This window comes from Scyliorhinus canicula, chromosome 15, assembly GCF_902713615.1.
Source record: "Scyliorhinus canicula chromosome 15, sScyCan1.1, whole genome shotgun sequence".
NCBI lineage: Eukaryota > Metazoa > Chordata > Chondrichthyes > Carcharhiniformes > Scyliorhinidae > Scyliorhinus > Scyliorhinus canicula.
Genome location: NC_052160.1, coordinates 17910622 through 17926684, shown reverse-complemented (window position 1 = coordinate 17926684; position 16063 = coordinate 17910622). Strand labels below are relative to the sequence as shown.

General features: G+C 47.8%; 1 protein-coding gene across 4 annotated transcripts in view; it reads right to left on the bottom strand.

Moving 5' to 3' along the window:
* Window positions 1-16063, bottom strand: part of cacna1ha (calcium channel, voltage-dependent, T type, alpha 1H subunit a) — an 806165-nt gene that overhangs the window by 146436 nt on the left and 643666 nt on the right. For all 4 annotated transcript variants that reach the window (XM_038819421.1, XM_038819419.1, XM_038819420.1 and 1 more), the window contains 3 exons: window positions 10823-10974; window positions 9465-9650; window positions 8578-8695 (listed from right to left, as the gene is read on the bottom strand). In XM_038819421.1, coding sequence (XP_038675349.1) covers window positions 8578-8695; window positions 9465-9650; window positions 10823-10974 — 456 coding nt within the window. The remainder of the gene's footprint in view (window positions 1-8577; window positions 8696-9464; window positions 9651-10822; window positions 10975-16063) is intronic.

Genomic DNA, 16063 nt, shown 5'->3' with positions numbered 1-16063 from the left:
CAGGAGAAGGCAGCCCACAACTACAGGGAGCAGGAAAAGACCGGAGGGGGCACGCTAGACCTGCTTCCCCTTACTGTTGTAGAGCAGAGAGCATTAGACCTAGTTGGTGGGTGGGAGAGCGGGCAATTGCCGAGGTGTAGGTTGGCATGGCAAAATCAAGTAAGCACCCAATACATGTGAATTAACCCGTCCCCCCACATCACGCCTACCCGCGATCTAATGATACATCTTGTCTTTTGTCTTGCAGGACCGGTTGGTGTACACCATCCCCAGCCTCCACCCTGCGACCCACCAGGTGACATGGCGGGCCCTTCCAGGGTCATACGCCTCCTGTCGCAACCCTGCGATGCAATCCTGGGACGACACCTACTTCTTGGCACTGCTATCACCTACACCCTCCACCATCCCAGAGACACTCACCTCAGTTGGGCACTTTAGGGAATCCTACATAATCCTCCATAAATCTTACATAAAAAGACCCCACACGCTACAGTACCCTTAATGAATCCCCCCTTTAAATGTTCCAATTCAATAACAAGATCCCATAAACCAAAACTCCCCCAACTCCCCCTTTAAAGACGTAGCCCAGCACACAGCACTCTTATTGGTAGAAGACATGTTAGTGATATTCAGTTCCCCTTCTCAAACAGCAGGTTTGAATTCCTTCTAGAAAGCAATTATCTCTTTTAATTTATCAAGTAGTCTGGAAACAGCTATTAAAATGAAGATAGAGAAATGCTTCTTTCAACCTGCGCAGTTCAAAACCCAGCTCCAAACTCGAAGCGAAAGCAAAAACCCAGAGCCACAGCCCAGCTCCACCCATACAATGTCATCACTGAAACCATGTGATAAGCCAAAATCATTTCTTAAAGGAACACTCACATGACAGTCATCTTCTAAGTTTCTATGGCCTCTAGAACAGTTCCTACAGATAATAATAATCTTTATTGTCACAAGTAGGCTTAAAGTAACACTGCAATGATGTTACTGTGAAATCCCCCAGTCGCCACATTCTGGCGCCTGTTCGGGTACACAGAGGGAGAATTCAGAATGTCCAATTCACCTTTCAGCACGTCTTTCGAGATTTGTGGAAGGAAACCGGAGCACCCGGAGGAAACCCACGCAGATACGGGGAGAATGTGCAGACTCCGCAGACAGTGACCCAAGCGAGAATCGAACCTGGGACCTAATCTTAACCCCTGTACCAACACTGCATCCTCTGCCATAATGCTACATAAATCCCAGAGGTACTCCCCGCCTCCATCTCTGCCAGCGACAGAACCCTCTCGTGGACGGTGGCACCACAGGAAATGTCAGAAAAATCGTTTTTGGGAAATTGCAAACCTGCAGATACCTAAACGTATCCCCTTGTGAAAGTCCAAATTTCTCTGACAACTCCTCCAGCTCGCAAATTGTCCCTACAAAAACAATTCCCTCGTCCCTTCAACCCCCTTCTCCTCCCATCTCCTAAACCTGGCATTAACTATAAGGTTCAGGGTGGGAGATATAGGAAGGATGTCCGATGTAGGTTCTTTACTCAGAGAGTGGTTAGGATGTGGAATGGACTGCCTGCTGTGATAGTGGAGTTGGACATTTAGGAAATTTCAAGCGGTTATTGGATAGGCACATGAAGTACACCAGAATGGCAGAGAGTGGGATAGCTTGATCTTGGTTTCGGACAAAGCTCGACACAACATTGAGGGCTGAAGGGCCTGTTCTGTGCTGTACTGTTCTCTGTTCAACCTCACCAACTCAACATCACCTTATCAGTAGATAGTAGTAAACTGCATTTGAAGCTTTTACTAGCCAGGAGCTCTGGAGTAGGGTCACTCAAGTACTTACCATCTACCTCCAGGGTCTAGTCCACCAACCGTTGGTGCTCTTCTCTCGCCTCCCACATCACACAAGTAAACAAGCACAGATATAAATCAAAAAACTAACCACCACACCCAGGAGCCGAACCTCACCCACCACCTCCTTCAACCCTGAAACTATCCAATACCCTCACCCTCCCCCAAGCCAAATACTCTCTCCAAACCAAAAACACCCACCAAAAAGAGAAAACATAAAAATGAATTTAAAAACCCCAAACAAAACCAACTTCAATTAACCACAATTCTGTACAGTAAAAAAAAAGGTGGGGAAGGGGAAAAGACAAACATAAGAAAAAACACAATTTTATAACAAACCAGTCCTGACCACCAGCAAAGTCCCATTCGAACCCTCTCAGTTTAGTTCAAGTCCTTGATCATTAATAAAAGCCTTGCTTTCTCCACCATCTTGAAGAAATGGGGCTGGATTCTCCAATTTTGGGGCTGAGTCCAGAGGATCCGTGACGTTTTACGTGGGAAAAATCGGTAAGGCCCCAGCACCGATCCTCTGACCGGTGAGGGGCCAGCAGCCGTGCCATGTAAAACTCATGGTCTTCCAGATATAAACGCCTGGAGAATTGCCGGGTCTGTGGCCGTGCATGCGCAAGGCGACGACCTGCAGCGGTTGCACTGTACAACATTGCACCGCAGCCGTGCACGGACCCGACCTGCCAGATAGTGCTCCCCTGGACACCCGCCTCACCACCCCCAGCCCTCGCCGAAGCCCCCCCCCCCCTCCCCCCCCCAGCCAGCAGCACAGCTCCCCCCCGACTGATGGCAGCGCTGGGCACAGTCCACAGGCGCCACGCAGGGTTTCAGACGGCTGAGACCATGAGTCATCTGCGCGGTCGGGAATTCGGCCCATTGGGGGACAGCCTTTCGGTTACGTCCTGAGGCCCCCAATAGCATGCGCAGTGCTCCTCAATGACGCCGTTTTGTAGGGGACGGAGCATCTGAGAACAGGCACCGCCCCCTATTCAGTTGTAAGAAGGGATTCTCCGCCCGATTGCCGATTACGAAATCGGTATTGGGGAACAGAGAATCCCACTAATGGCCGTTGGCATTATGTGTAACTTTCAGCCTCGCCGGGTACACCACACCAAAATGCACACCACTCTTGGAAAGCACTGACTTCACCGTTATTTTATTTGATTAAAAGATTAGAGGATCTGGGAATCGCCAGCTGGGCTAGCATTTATTGCCCATCTCTAATGCCCTTTGGACTGAGTGGCTTGCTAAGCTATTTCAGAGGGCATTTAAGAGTAAAACACATTGTTGGGGGTCTGGAGTCACATGTAGGCCAGATCAGGTAAGGGCTGCAGATTTCCCAATGCATTCCCAATCGCAGGAGGTGATGCCCAATGGCACGACCAACATTCAAAATGCCATCCTTTCCATGCATTTGTGCCCCCTCAGCAGCACGCAGGCCCGGAGTCCAGCGGGGGCAAAATGCCTCCTCCTGACATCAGCGTTTTGAACCAGGAGCAGGTTTATTTTTAAATCATTGGAGTCTTCCTGCCTGGAGCGGTGGCAGAGAGCAGGTCATGCTGACATCATGTGTTCTGGGGGTGTGAGAGATTCCTCCATTTTGCAGCTGCCAGCAGTGCTGGTGTGAACTCCAGGGCCTGTGGTGAAGAACCCATGGAGAAGCAGAAAACAGCAACAAAGCAGTGTAAAGATGATTACTTGAGGTATAGATTCATTAATTGTGCTACTGCAAATCAGGATGCAAAGTTGATGTATGTTATATGCAGGGTAGCACTGGTAAATGAAAGTTTTAAAAAATGTTATTCCTTTCTCAGAGTTACAAAGCCAAAGTGCAGAGTGGACAGAGGCGAATCCCTAGTCCATCTCCTTTCTTGCTCGCAAAACCAATTCAAATTGAAATTGAATCCAATTCATGGTCCCCACAAGATCCAAGCTGACAAGAACAGGCGTTAGACCTGATCTCATGTTTGATCTGAGTCAAAATGACTAGAAGCGATGGCAAATGAAAGTTTAAATTCCTCAAAACTTCAAAGATATTTGAAGGCTATGCGAGTTTGAGGACAAACGTTTTGATTTTTTTTCAACGGATGGAGTGGTTCGCGAAGGTCGGCCGGCGTGAGTCGCAAAGGTCAGCCAGGGTGGGTACCGAAGGATGGTCGGTTGGTAAAAATAGGTCCCGGGCAAACAAGTTTGAAAAACACTGCTGTAGGTCCTTGACCTTAGCTCTCAGGCCCTTGTTCCTGTCCTCCACCCTCTGCAGCTCAGCATTCAGCGATGCCAACTGGCCACTGTGTCGTGACGATGGTTCCTCTAACCCTTTCAGCACCTCACCATGCGCCCGCACTGTCTCCGACACCTTTCCCAATGCCTCCTATATCAGGACAAATGCTTCCTTCAGTGACTTTTTGAGGGTCTGCAGCATCTCCTTCCCTTACCTTTAGAAATGCTTGTCAAATTGCCTTTCAAATTCGACAGCCATTACCTCTGTCAGCTTATCCACTGTAATAGGTGTGGCCCCACCCGACGACATGTATGCCTCCGCCATCTTTGATACCACCATACTTCACACCTTGCTCAGCTCCTCAGAAGGGCTAACGCTCACATCTTTCTTCCCAATATTCAGTCTTGCGCCTTTTGACATCCTCTTACATAAGGCTCTCAAATGGGATGAGTCTGTCCACCAATTACCCCCGTGACTCAGGGGAAAAAGATCAAAAACCAAGGGCTCCAGTGGGAGCTACCTTAGTCTGGTCTCCTTATGCATGTCGCCACCAGAAGTCCTTCAACTCATCTGGTTATATATGAAATTTTAAATATGTAGGAAAAATAAATTATGCTAAAACTATGTTCGCCAAAGAGGTACATCTGACCAATTTGCACAAAGTTTTCAACAGATTTCAGGAGGCAGGAGTGTGTTTTAAAAGAGAAAGGAGCAAACGAGGTGGTTTATCTTGGATATCGGTTGGATGCTCAGGAGTTACACCATATAGAGGACAAAGTGAGAGCAATTAAGGAGACACCAGCCCCTTGGAACACCTCAGAACTTAGATTTTTCCTGGGGAGAGTCAGCTCCCAAATCTATCAACATTCTGGCACCATTACATGTGCTGTTAAAGAAGTGCCAGATATGGAGCGCGATTCTCCACTCCCCATGCTAGGTGGGAGAATCGCGGGAGGGCCGGGCGACTCATTTCATGCCCCCCTGGCACACCCCGCGATTCTCGCACCCCCCGCTTGGAAGAATCGGCGCTCGCCATTTTTCACGGCAACTCTCCGACCCAGATGGGCCGAGTGGCCTGCGGTTCGCGACCATTTCACGACTGCGGCAACCACACCTGGTCACTGCCGTCGTGAACATGGGCGCCAAAGGCCCGTTTGAAGCTTGTGGCAGGCAGAGAGGGGAGTGAGCACCACGGCTGTGCTCGGGAGGGGACTGGCCCGCAATTGGTGCCCACCGATAGTCGGGCAGGCATCTCAAAGCAACGCACTCTTTCCCCTCCGCCGCCCCATAAGATCAAGCCCCCACGTCTTGCGGGGCAGCGGAGGGGAAGACGGCCACCGCGCATGCGCGGGTTTGAGCCGTCAGCCGGCGTGACGTCAGCCGCGCATGCGCGGGTTGGAGCCGGCCAACCTGCGCATGCGCGGCTGACGTCACATAAGCACCACCGTCGCATCATTCTCGGTGTGCCGAGAATAACGGAGCACCGCTCCTAGCCTCCCGGGTGGGGGTGAATACGGTGAGAGGAGCCGCCTCCGAGGCCGTTGCGAAACTCGGCCGAGTTCACGACGGCCTTCCCGATTTTTCCCGGGAGCGGAGAATTCCGCCCATGGTGTTGGAAAACACCACAGGAAAAGGCTTTTAGCCAAGTTAAGCATGTACTTCAGTCCTCATGCTTAATGGTACATTTCAGCCCCTCTAAGAAGATAGTGTCAAAACCAGATAGGGTAGGACTTTGTTATTCCATACAATGGAGGGCAGCTCTGAGAGACCCTTCGGTTAGATATCAAGAGCCCCAACAGACGCGGGAAGAGGATGCTTCCAAATAGAAAACAGCAAATAAGTTTAATCAAAACACATAAGGGAGGCATGTTACCATTATCACAGACCACATGCATTTATTGGAAGACAAATCGATTCCACCAATTTCTTCTGCTCGGATACAACGTTGGCCGCTGTTTTTATCGGCCTACAAATATGCCTTTGAACTTCGGCCATGGGCTCACAGAGCCATTGCCTTAAGATATCTTCCGTTACCAGAGAGTATGCCACTCCCTCCAGAACCACAAGAGATTGTAATGGCTTAAACCTCCTGGACTCATTGGGCTGAATTCTCCGTAGGCCTTCGTAACGCTGGTTGCCTGCGAAAAAAATCGGTGCGCATGACTCCGGCGTCCGGGCCTTCTTTTAAGCTGGCAATCTCCGGTCCCGGAAGGGCCAGCAGCTGACTGACGCGATACGCGTCAGTTTCACCAGCTGCGGAAGTGGAACCCACTCCCCCGATGCCGCAACTGCCCGATGGCCGCAACTCACCCCCCCGATGCCCCCCCATGCCGCAACCCACTCCCCCCCGATGCCGCAACCCACTCCCCCCCCCGATGCCGCAACCCACCCCCCCGATGCCGCAACCCACCCCCCCCGATGCCGCAACCCACCCCCCCCCCGATGCCGCAACCCACCCCCCCCCCCGATGCCGCAACCCACCCCCGACACTGAACGGCGTCAACCATTATCAATGGTTGACGCCGTTTTAAATCAACTGTGATTTTCGCCGACGTGACCCGTGGCCACGTCGGCGGGACTTCGGCCCATCCGGGCCAGAGATTTAAGGTCAGTGCAAAAAAAATGAAATCCCGCCGGCGCCAGCTGTTTTCACAGGCTGCCGGCGGGATTTGCACAACGCCGGTTTTTTACCGGCGGGAGAATTCGAAAACCTGCGGGAGCGGAAATAACGCCGCTTCCCGCCAATTCTCCGACCCTGCGTGGGGTCGGAGAATTTCGCCCATTACCTGTGACAGCACAGCAAATTAAGTACTGGACTAATACAGACCCATTGTTATCAAAGGTTAAACTGCATGAATGGCAGAATGAAAAAGTTTCGGAAGAGCCTTATCAGCTCAGGAATGATGATCTTAGTTGCGAGGATTGTGTCAGCCTTTGGGGAATGAGAGTGATTGCCTATACCAGGTAGAGAATTACTGCTGGAAGGATTGCATGGCGCCCATTCGGGCATGTCACAGATGTAAATGCGAGCGAGAAGCTACGTTTGTTGGCCTAGCATTGAAAGGATTGTGAACAATGTGACCAATGCCAGTTACACCAGAAGTTGCCCCCTGCGGACCTCTTGCATCCATGGGAATGGCTGGGTCAGCCATGAATGGGGTCCACAACTTCTTACGCCACAGTTGAGAAACTGCGCCAATGGTTCGCCACCCATGTGAAGTGCTAATGTTGAACAACAGAGCCGCATTCACAAGTGTGGAATTCCAGAAGTTCATGACTTTTAATGGAATAAAGCATATTCGGACTGTAGCATATCATCCCTCATCAAATGGGTTGGCTCAATGCGCAGTTCAAACTTTCAAGGTTGATATAAAGAATCAATCACCTGTGTCACTGGGAACCAAGATAGCATGGTTCATGTTAGCCTACAGGACCACTCTGCATATCAGTACAGGCATAGCTTCAACTGAGTTGTTGATGGGTTGCGCTTAAGAACCAGGTTGAGCCTGATAATTTCAAATTTAGCGGGCAGAGTGGAAACAAAGCAGAGTTACCAAAAAAGGAACCATGATTCAGCAAATGTGGAAATACCATTTAAGACAGATGTTGTAAAGAACTTTGGAAGTAGGTTAAGTTGGGTCCCGGGAGTTGCTTTGGCCAAGTCAAGGCCACTGTCCTGTGAAGTGAAGTGAAAGTGCAAGTTTCTGAAGAAACACAGATTATTTTCAGAGACGGGTGCTGTCCCAAGAGCCAGTGCTACTGCTGGATCCAGTTGTGCCAGCAAGTAGTGTTGTTTGTCCAAGGAATGAAGTGTGACTGATCAGCCAGTGGCAGGCCAATGTGCTGTTCCCAGTGAAACTGATAAAACAGTGGAATGTAACATGCCAGGAGTAAGTCCTGGTGAACAGGTCCAATTGTAGCTACCTCTAGAGTGGAACCTCAATCAGTTGTGCTATGGCGATCACAGAGAAAGAAAATGTTCCCTGACAGACTGAGTTTCTCATAAACTGTGTTAAAAATGGTTCATTATCGCTAAAATCGTGAAAGTCGTATAAGTTATCAATGTACTATGTAATAAGGCACTTAAAGTGGGAGGGATGTAGTAGCAAGCCCCTTTAAGGGGGTGCAGCGGATGGGTCATGTGATCTGATCACCCAATAGAGAACGAGTGTGGTGATCGCAGTGCAGAGCACGAGCTTTTGCAACCAGCTATGATCCCAGTGCTGAGAATGAACACATCATTTAAAGTGCTCTGTCTTTAGTTTGAACTTATAATAAACCCGTTGTTGTTAGTTAGCTAACTAATGGTTGCTCATTATTGTATTTACTACAACTGATTAAAAAATGAAACACATTGGTCATTATAAACAATGGCAAACAAACAACATGCTATCATTGTTTTCACCCAAAAGATTGCTACTTTAAAGTGAAAAATGTAATTTATCCTATTACTTTGAAATATAGCAGCAGAAATGTTTGTTTTCGGGATAGCCTCACCTGAAATACAGTGACAATTGCCCATAATAAAGAATCAAAATTCTTTCTGTCTGGGATTGTGTCTCCATTCTCAGTCTTCAGGCTGAACTTACATCCAAACAGGTGCATGCCGAGAATACTGTGGGTCAAACCAGAATAACCTTTACCAAATTAGGAATAACATAACAGACAGCAACACATCAGCAATAACAACGAGGATACTTTTAATGTACGTTTTACACCACTGAGAACACAGACATGAAACCTTGGGTTTTATTAAAAAGTAAACTCTCCTGCAATTTAAGCTGAATGGCAAAAGAAGCAATGACAACATAAGGAAGAGCTTTTTTACCAAATGAGTGGCTAGGATCTGGAGTGCACTGCCTGAGAAACAGATTCAATCAAGGTTTCAGTGGAGAACTAGAGAGTTATCTGAAGAGAAAGAATGTGCAGTACTACAGGGGAAAAGTGGGTGAGTGGGATAAGATGGGTTTCTCTTGCAGTGAGTCAGCACAGACATGAGGGGCCTCCTTCTGTGCTGTAATTATTCTTGTTCCTGCCTTGGACAAAGATTGCATCACTTCTTTACAGCACACCCATGATCGACGTGATATTTTGAATGTGTCAGAGGAGAATTTTCCTTGAGCATTTTTTTCCTTATTGGCCCTGGGCCTTTGCCTCTTCATTATATTGCTATGGTCAGGAGTGGGGTTGAACAGGCTTGGGTAGGTAAGGGAGTTTCTTATCATGATGTTCCAGCTATCACAAGCGGTGATACGCTCAGTGGACCAGATGGTCCTTTCCTGTCTGTCATTTTCAGATTTTGAAAGGTGCGTAAAATTTAACTAGCTACGTTGCAATAAGACATATTATGCTGAATTACCATGCAAATGAGTTTTCATAATCACCTGAAGATAAATATGAATAGCATGAGTAACATGCAGAATGTAGCCACATTGTCCATGGTTTTCATCAGAACCACTAGCTGGCGCCGCAACGCAGGCAGGAAACGGACCAGCTTCAAAACTCGGAGCAGCCGGAATGTTCTCAGCACTGAAAGGCCACCATCAGACTGACCAATAATTTCCCACACACTAATAATAAACAAGAAAATTATGTTTATCGTCTTATTTTTAGGAACAGGGGGGGTCAGTCTCTCTGAAAGATTTTTTAAACCTTGGTCTCAGATTTGCAATTCTTAAAGCTGTTTGTTAACTTCCTCTTGCTCAGAGGAATGGCTCAGGGGGTTATCGAATATTATTACATTTCTTCACATGGTTGTGACTGATCTTCATATAAAACATGGGATAAACAACTTATGAAAAACTAGTGGGTTGAGGCATAAAGATATTGGCAATGAATAAATACGGCTCAACAGGAAAGAGATCCTCAATCAATCAAATTTAAATACTTTAGGATTGAAATTGCACTGCTCAAATATGAACAGATTAATTAATCTGCTTAAAATAAACACAGCAATGCTTTCTGTAAAATAGCAGACGAGGAAATCTCATTTAAATGTCTTTTGGCACCTTATCACACTGGAGAACTTTGGCCCATTGCTTCAATGAAAAATGGTAACGGAACAATATTTTCAACTTGTGATTAGTCTTCTTTTTGATCTTTAGATTTCAAAAACTTTCTATCATTTGGTTCCCATTCTGCACAAAGATACAGTAATCTGCAGTCAGATGGGGAGTCCTGGGTTGAGGTGCTGGAGAGTCTAAGCGTGAAGAACTGGGCTTGAAATCAAAGAGAAAGTAGGTCTGGGGATGAACAGTGACTGAGAGGGAGAAAATCCAGATGCAGGTACTTAGACCAGATAGGCTTCCTTCTTAGAGGGGGTTGTGTAAGCTGTCGATTTACTCCATCGAGAGAGTGAGTGAGGAAACCGACAACCAGGAATAGTGAGTGAGTACACCATTCAAGGATAACTATTTCTCAATTTGATGTTCAGCAGAACTTAGGGTACCTCCAATCATATGATCAGTTCCATGTTACAATTCAGGTTCCTTATTTGGTTGCCTGTTCTGGCCACAAAGTGAGTATGAAAGTTCTTCATTACATTTGAAGATCGATGCTAATTTTTTTAATAGCTTTTGCCGATAATTGATCACACTGCTCCATCCCATATGGAAAGAGATTGATTTTTTTTAATGGCCTGCTTCAAACTGCAATTTGCAAGCTATGGCAAAGAGTTTTAATTAAACCAATAGAAGTTCAAACATAGACTACAAAAAAAGAGAAACAAGAATTGTAGGCCTACCTAATAATAACGACAATTCCATCAAAGATGTTGTATGGATTCTTAATGTAACCAAAGAGACCAAATGCAAGAAGTTTAAGAATCATTTCCAGGGCAAACATGCTGGTGAATACAATGTTGCTGATCTCCAGGACATTGGTGAGCTCTTCGGGCTGTGAAAAGATTTGAATATTCTCTATTAACAAATAAATAAAATAATTGATGAAGGCTAAAATAGGATGACCCAACCCGACCCTCCCTCGTATTTCTTTGAGTAAAGAAGGTTAAGGGGTGATCTGATTGACATGGTTCAGAAGATTAAAAGATTTGACAGGGCAGATGGAGAGAAATAATTTCTTCTGGTGAGGGAAACCTGACCACAGGCGGCATCATCTTCAAATTAGACTAAGACAATTCAGGAAGCAGCTCTTCACACAGTGTATTGAACATTTGAAGCTCTCTCCCCAAAAAGCTGTTTTGAGGCTAGGACAATTGCATTTCAAAACTGAGAAAGATCCTTTATTTGATCGGCAAGGGTATTAAGAGTTATAGAACCAAGATTGGTAAATGGCAACATGATATATTTCAGTCATAGAATCATAGAATCCGTACAGTACACAAGGAGGCCATTCGGCCCATTGCGTTTGCACAGACCCTCTGAAGGAGAACCCTACCCAGGACTGTGGGATGAAACCAGAACACCCAGAGGAAACCAGACATGAGGATAAAGTGCAAACTCCACATAGGCAGTCACCCGAGGCCGGAATTGAATGTGGGTCCCTGGCGCTGTGAGACAGCATGCTAACCACTGTGCCACAATGCCATCCCAGCATGTGCTTTTGGATAGCAGAGGATGGTTCATGATCTAACAAGCTCAAGGGGCGGAATGGCCAATTCCTGTTCCTATTTTCCTCAAGTAATCAGCATTACCTCGGTATCTGAGGTTATCAAGACTGAAAAATATGTACTTTCAGAATTAAATATTTTTTAAAGAGTTAGAAAGGAGTGTAGCACTTAATGACATCAATTGTGACTGCCCTCAAAATTGACACAAGCAAATGGCATTTCAACAGATAAAACTTTGAGAATTTTTAATTTCACAAGAATAAATTCAGCCTTTAATTTGGAGACTATAGGAGTGCAAAGTATGTAATTAATACCTCACATGCTCTTTATATTACATTACTGGATACAAATTCATTGTAAAGCTGCCTAAAATTTCATACTCTTCCCTTCAAGTTTCTTCCCCTCCTCACATAACGGCCGAATTCTCCGTCTTGGTCCGGAGAATCGCTGCTGGTCTCCGTTGGTGCTAGGAGTGGGGCCTAGTATGCGAGTCTCTCCTCTTTACCTTATTTATGCATGGAGGAGAGTTTGCCCAACTGTACTGTAATCCCAGTAATGGGCCGCCATTTTGAGTGGGTGGCCCGATACCAAGGTCCGGAGGTGGGCCCCCCTCCGCCCACTATTCAAATCCCGATACATAGGGGCATCCTCGATCCCAACACAAAAATAATGGGACATCCTCCGCCCCAAAGCACTCATGCATGTGGATGACCCAACCCGACCCTCCCTCCCCCCACCGACCTCCCCATCAGAAACCCCCACATCAGAATCCAACAACAGAGACTCCCTCAGTCACCCCTGCGTGAAAGATGAAGAGCGGTCCAGGCAGTAGAGTGAAAAATCATTGCCCTTCCCAAACATCTGCTGCCTGAGCCAAACTTGTTCAAAGTAGCAGCTGTTGCGAGTGTCAGAGGCTTCCTCCAGAGCTGAGTACACTTCAAAGGGCTTCAAATCCCTTGACAGCCTTTGAATTAAGCTGTCAATCACCTGCTAGTGAAATGCATTCTTCTGTGAAATTGAATGGAAGATTTGGATTTCAAAGGTTGTCAAGGAATTTGAACCCCTTTGAAGTGCACTTGGCTTTCAAGGAAGCTTCTGACACTTCTAAAAGCTGCTGCATTAACCACTTCTGTCTGAGGCTGCAGATGTTGATGAAGGGTAACTGAAAATGCAATGATTTTTCACGTGACTGCCTGGACTGCTTTTCACCTTTCAGGCAGGGGTGGCTTATTGTGGTCTCTGATGGGGTTCCTGATGGGGAGTAGTCTGTTCAGGGGGAATCTTGGGTGGGGGATCTGATTGCAGGTCTTATGGGGGGGGGGGGGGGGGCGGGGGGGGCAGGGGGGGGTCACCCTCATGAGTGTGCTGTAAGGGGGGTTTTCCATTATTCCTGTGGTGGGGGGAGGATGCACCTACGTGTCATGAGCGGGGGACAGAATTTGCATTGTGGGGGGAGGATTCTAAGAAGATTTGGGGAGCACCTTAGTTATGCTCTAACCTTCTTGATTTACCTCGGGGTCCACCATATCAGGGCCACACTTGGGCAAACTTGCACCAAAGCCTGCTTGGTGGATTTCCCACTGTGGGGGTCGGAACATAATGGGACGGGAGGAGCACGGGGGCTGGAGATTCGCCCTTCAAGCCTGTTACGGACATTAACATTTATTTAAAGCCAACACAGGGCATGTAGCTTGCTGAGGCCACTGGCGGGGCATCGGAGCATCGCAACGGATGACAAAATTATTTTTCCCTTAAAGCTCTGTCCGATCAGGAATCTGAAGATATTCAGGTGACCTGCTCCCAGGGTGCAGCTCAAGATTTTACTGGAGCATGTACAAAAACTAGGTGAGATGATTGTCGCTCCAATTTCCTTCCCCTTCCTTTGATAACCAGCTATGATGGAAGATTCGCCCCAACACACGGATAGTTTTCCTCCCTCCTATAATTGGGTTGTTTGTAACTGATAAAGCATGCTCTCAAAACAGAAGTCTGGACTTTAAAGAGCTGAGGAATTCCAGACTACATGCAAAGATAGATTATCCTACCAACCATACAGAAAAATTGAGCACTCAATATGCATTAGAAGTTGAGCTTGCACCGACTCTCCTTAATTCAACTAATTTCCAGTTACCATTATCACTTTTAAGGGTGGGAGGAGGAAACTATCATCAGCACAAGTGTTTGCACAAGACCCTGTCCTTGAGCATTGAACGCACTCTTGAAGTCAACATTGTAGGTGGGTTAAGCAAGCATCATTATGGAATGACACATGCCAAGTTTATATGACAATTGATTGGATTTGTTTATTGTCACATGTACCGAGGTACATTGTTCTGCATGCAGCTCAAACAGGACATTCCGTATATGAAAAGAAAATACATAATAGGGCAGACATAAAATACACAATGTAAATATATAGACACAGGCATTGGGGGATGCATACAGAAGTGCAGTACTACTCGGCAGAGATGTGTGAAGAGATCAGATCAGTCCATAAGAGTGTCATTTAGGAGTCTGGTAACAGTGGAGAAGAAGCTGTTTTTGAATCTGTTCGTGCGTGTTCTCAGACTTTTGTATCTCCTGCCTAATGGAAAAAGTTGGAAGAGAGAATAAGCTGGGTGGGAGGGGTCTTTGATTATGCTGCCCACTTTCCCAAGGCAGCAGGAGGTGTAGACAGAGTCAGTGGGTGGGAGGCAGGTTCATGTGATGGACTGGGCAGTGCTCACGACTTTCTGTAGTTTCTTCCGGTCTTAGGCTGAGCAGTTGCCATACCAGGCTGTGATGCAGCCAGATAGGGGGCTGGATTCTCCGGTCATCGACGCCGAAATCACGTTCGGCGATCGGTTGGAGAATCCCCGTTCATGACCAAATTAGGGGTGGCGCCGCTTTCATTATTCTCCACCCTCTCCAAAGCAGCATACTTGGGGACTATGGCGCGTGCCGTACCGACAGCCTCAGGACATTGCCTGAGGCCCTCCCTCTGATGCTCCGCCGTGCGCCTGACTGGCCGAGTTCCCGACGACGTCGGTTGTGTGTGGTCCCATCCATCGGGAACTCGGCATGGTGGCTGCGGACTCAGTCCTGCGCTGCCACAGTCAGAGGAGTACAGATCTTCGGGAAGGGGGGACTTTGCCAGGGGCTAGGGGCATTGTTGGAGGGTGTTCCGCAGCACGTGAGCCGGCAAGCGGGGGGGGGGCACTCTTGCGCAGGCCACGTCCGCGAGTGGTGGGCGCCACATTGCACGGCGCAGGCGCTGCAGGCTGCCGCCGTGCACATGCTTGACTACAGACCCGACAATTCTCCGGGCCTTATTAGCAGCAAGAGCCGGGTGCTCTACGCTGCCTTCATGCCAGCCGGCATGAGGACATAGCCTCAAAATCGGGGAATCCAGCCCAGGATGCTTTCTATTAGGTAGCTGTAAAATTTGTTAAGAGTCAACGTGGATATTCTGAATTTCCTTAGTTTCCTCAGGAAGTAAAGGCACTCTTGTGCTTTCTTGATCGTAGCATCGACATGGGTGGACCAGGACAGATTGTTGGTGTTGCGCAAAGCTAGGAATTTGACGCTGTCAACCATCTCCACCTTGGCACCGTTGATGCAGACAGGATAGTGTACAATACTTTGCTTCCTGAAGACAATGATCAGCTCTTTAGTTTTGCTGACATTGAGGGAGAGATTGTTGTCATTACACCACTCCACTAGGTTCTCTATCTCCCTCCTGTATTCTGACTCATCGTTATTCGAGAACCGGCCCACTATTGTCGTATCATCAGCAAACTTGTAGATGGAGTTGGAACCAAATTTTGCCAGGCAGTCGTGTGTGTATAGGGAGTAGAGTAGGGGGCTAAGTACGCAGCCTTGCGTGGCCCCAGTATTGAGGACTATTGTGGAGAAGGTGTTGTTCTTTATTCTTACTGATTGCGGTCTGTGGGTCAGAAAGTTGAGGGTCCAGTTGCAGAGTGGGAAGCCAAGTCCTAGATTTTGGAGCTTTGATATGAGCTTGGCTGGGATTATGGTGTTGAAGGCGGAGCTGTAGTCAATAAATAGGAGTCTGATGTAGGAATCCTTGTTGTCGAGATGTACTTCTGTACTTACTGAAAAAATTTATTTATTGATTTTTTTTTCCCTCCCCAAGCCTCTCCCAGCCTGAGGCTCCACTCTCGCACAGGGCGAGGCCCCGCCTCCTCCACCAGAGGCCCAACCCCCTCCCCGTCTCACAGCTGAGGCTCCTGCAACCCCCCCCAGACTGGCCCCGCCCCCAAGCTCGAGCCTCCCCATCCCCCCGACCGAGGTCCCGCCCCCCAGGCTCCAGGCCCCACCCAAAGGCCGAACCTCCACCAACCCCTCACACCCCGCCTCAGTTTCAGGGCCACGCCCACCCAGTCTGATTCCCCCCCCCCCCCCAAAACCAGGCTG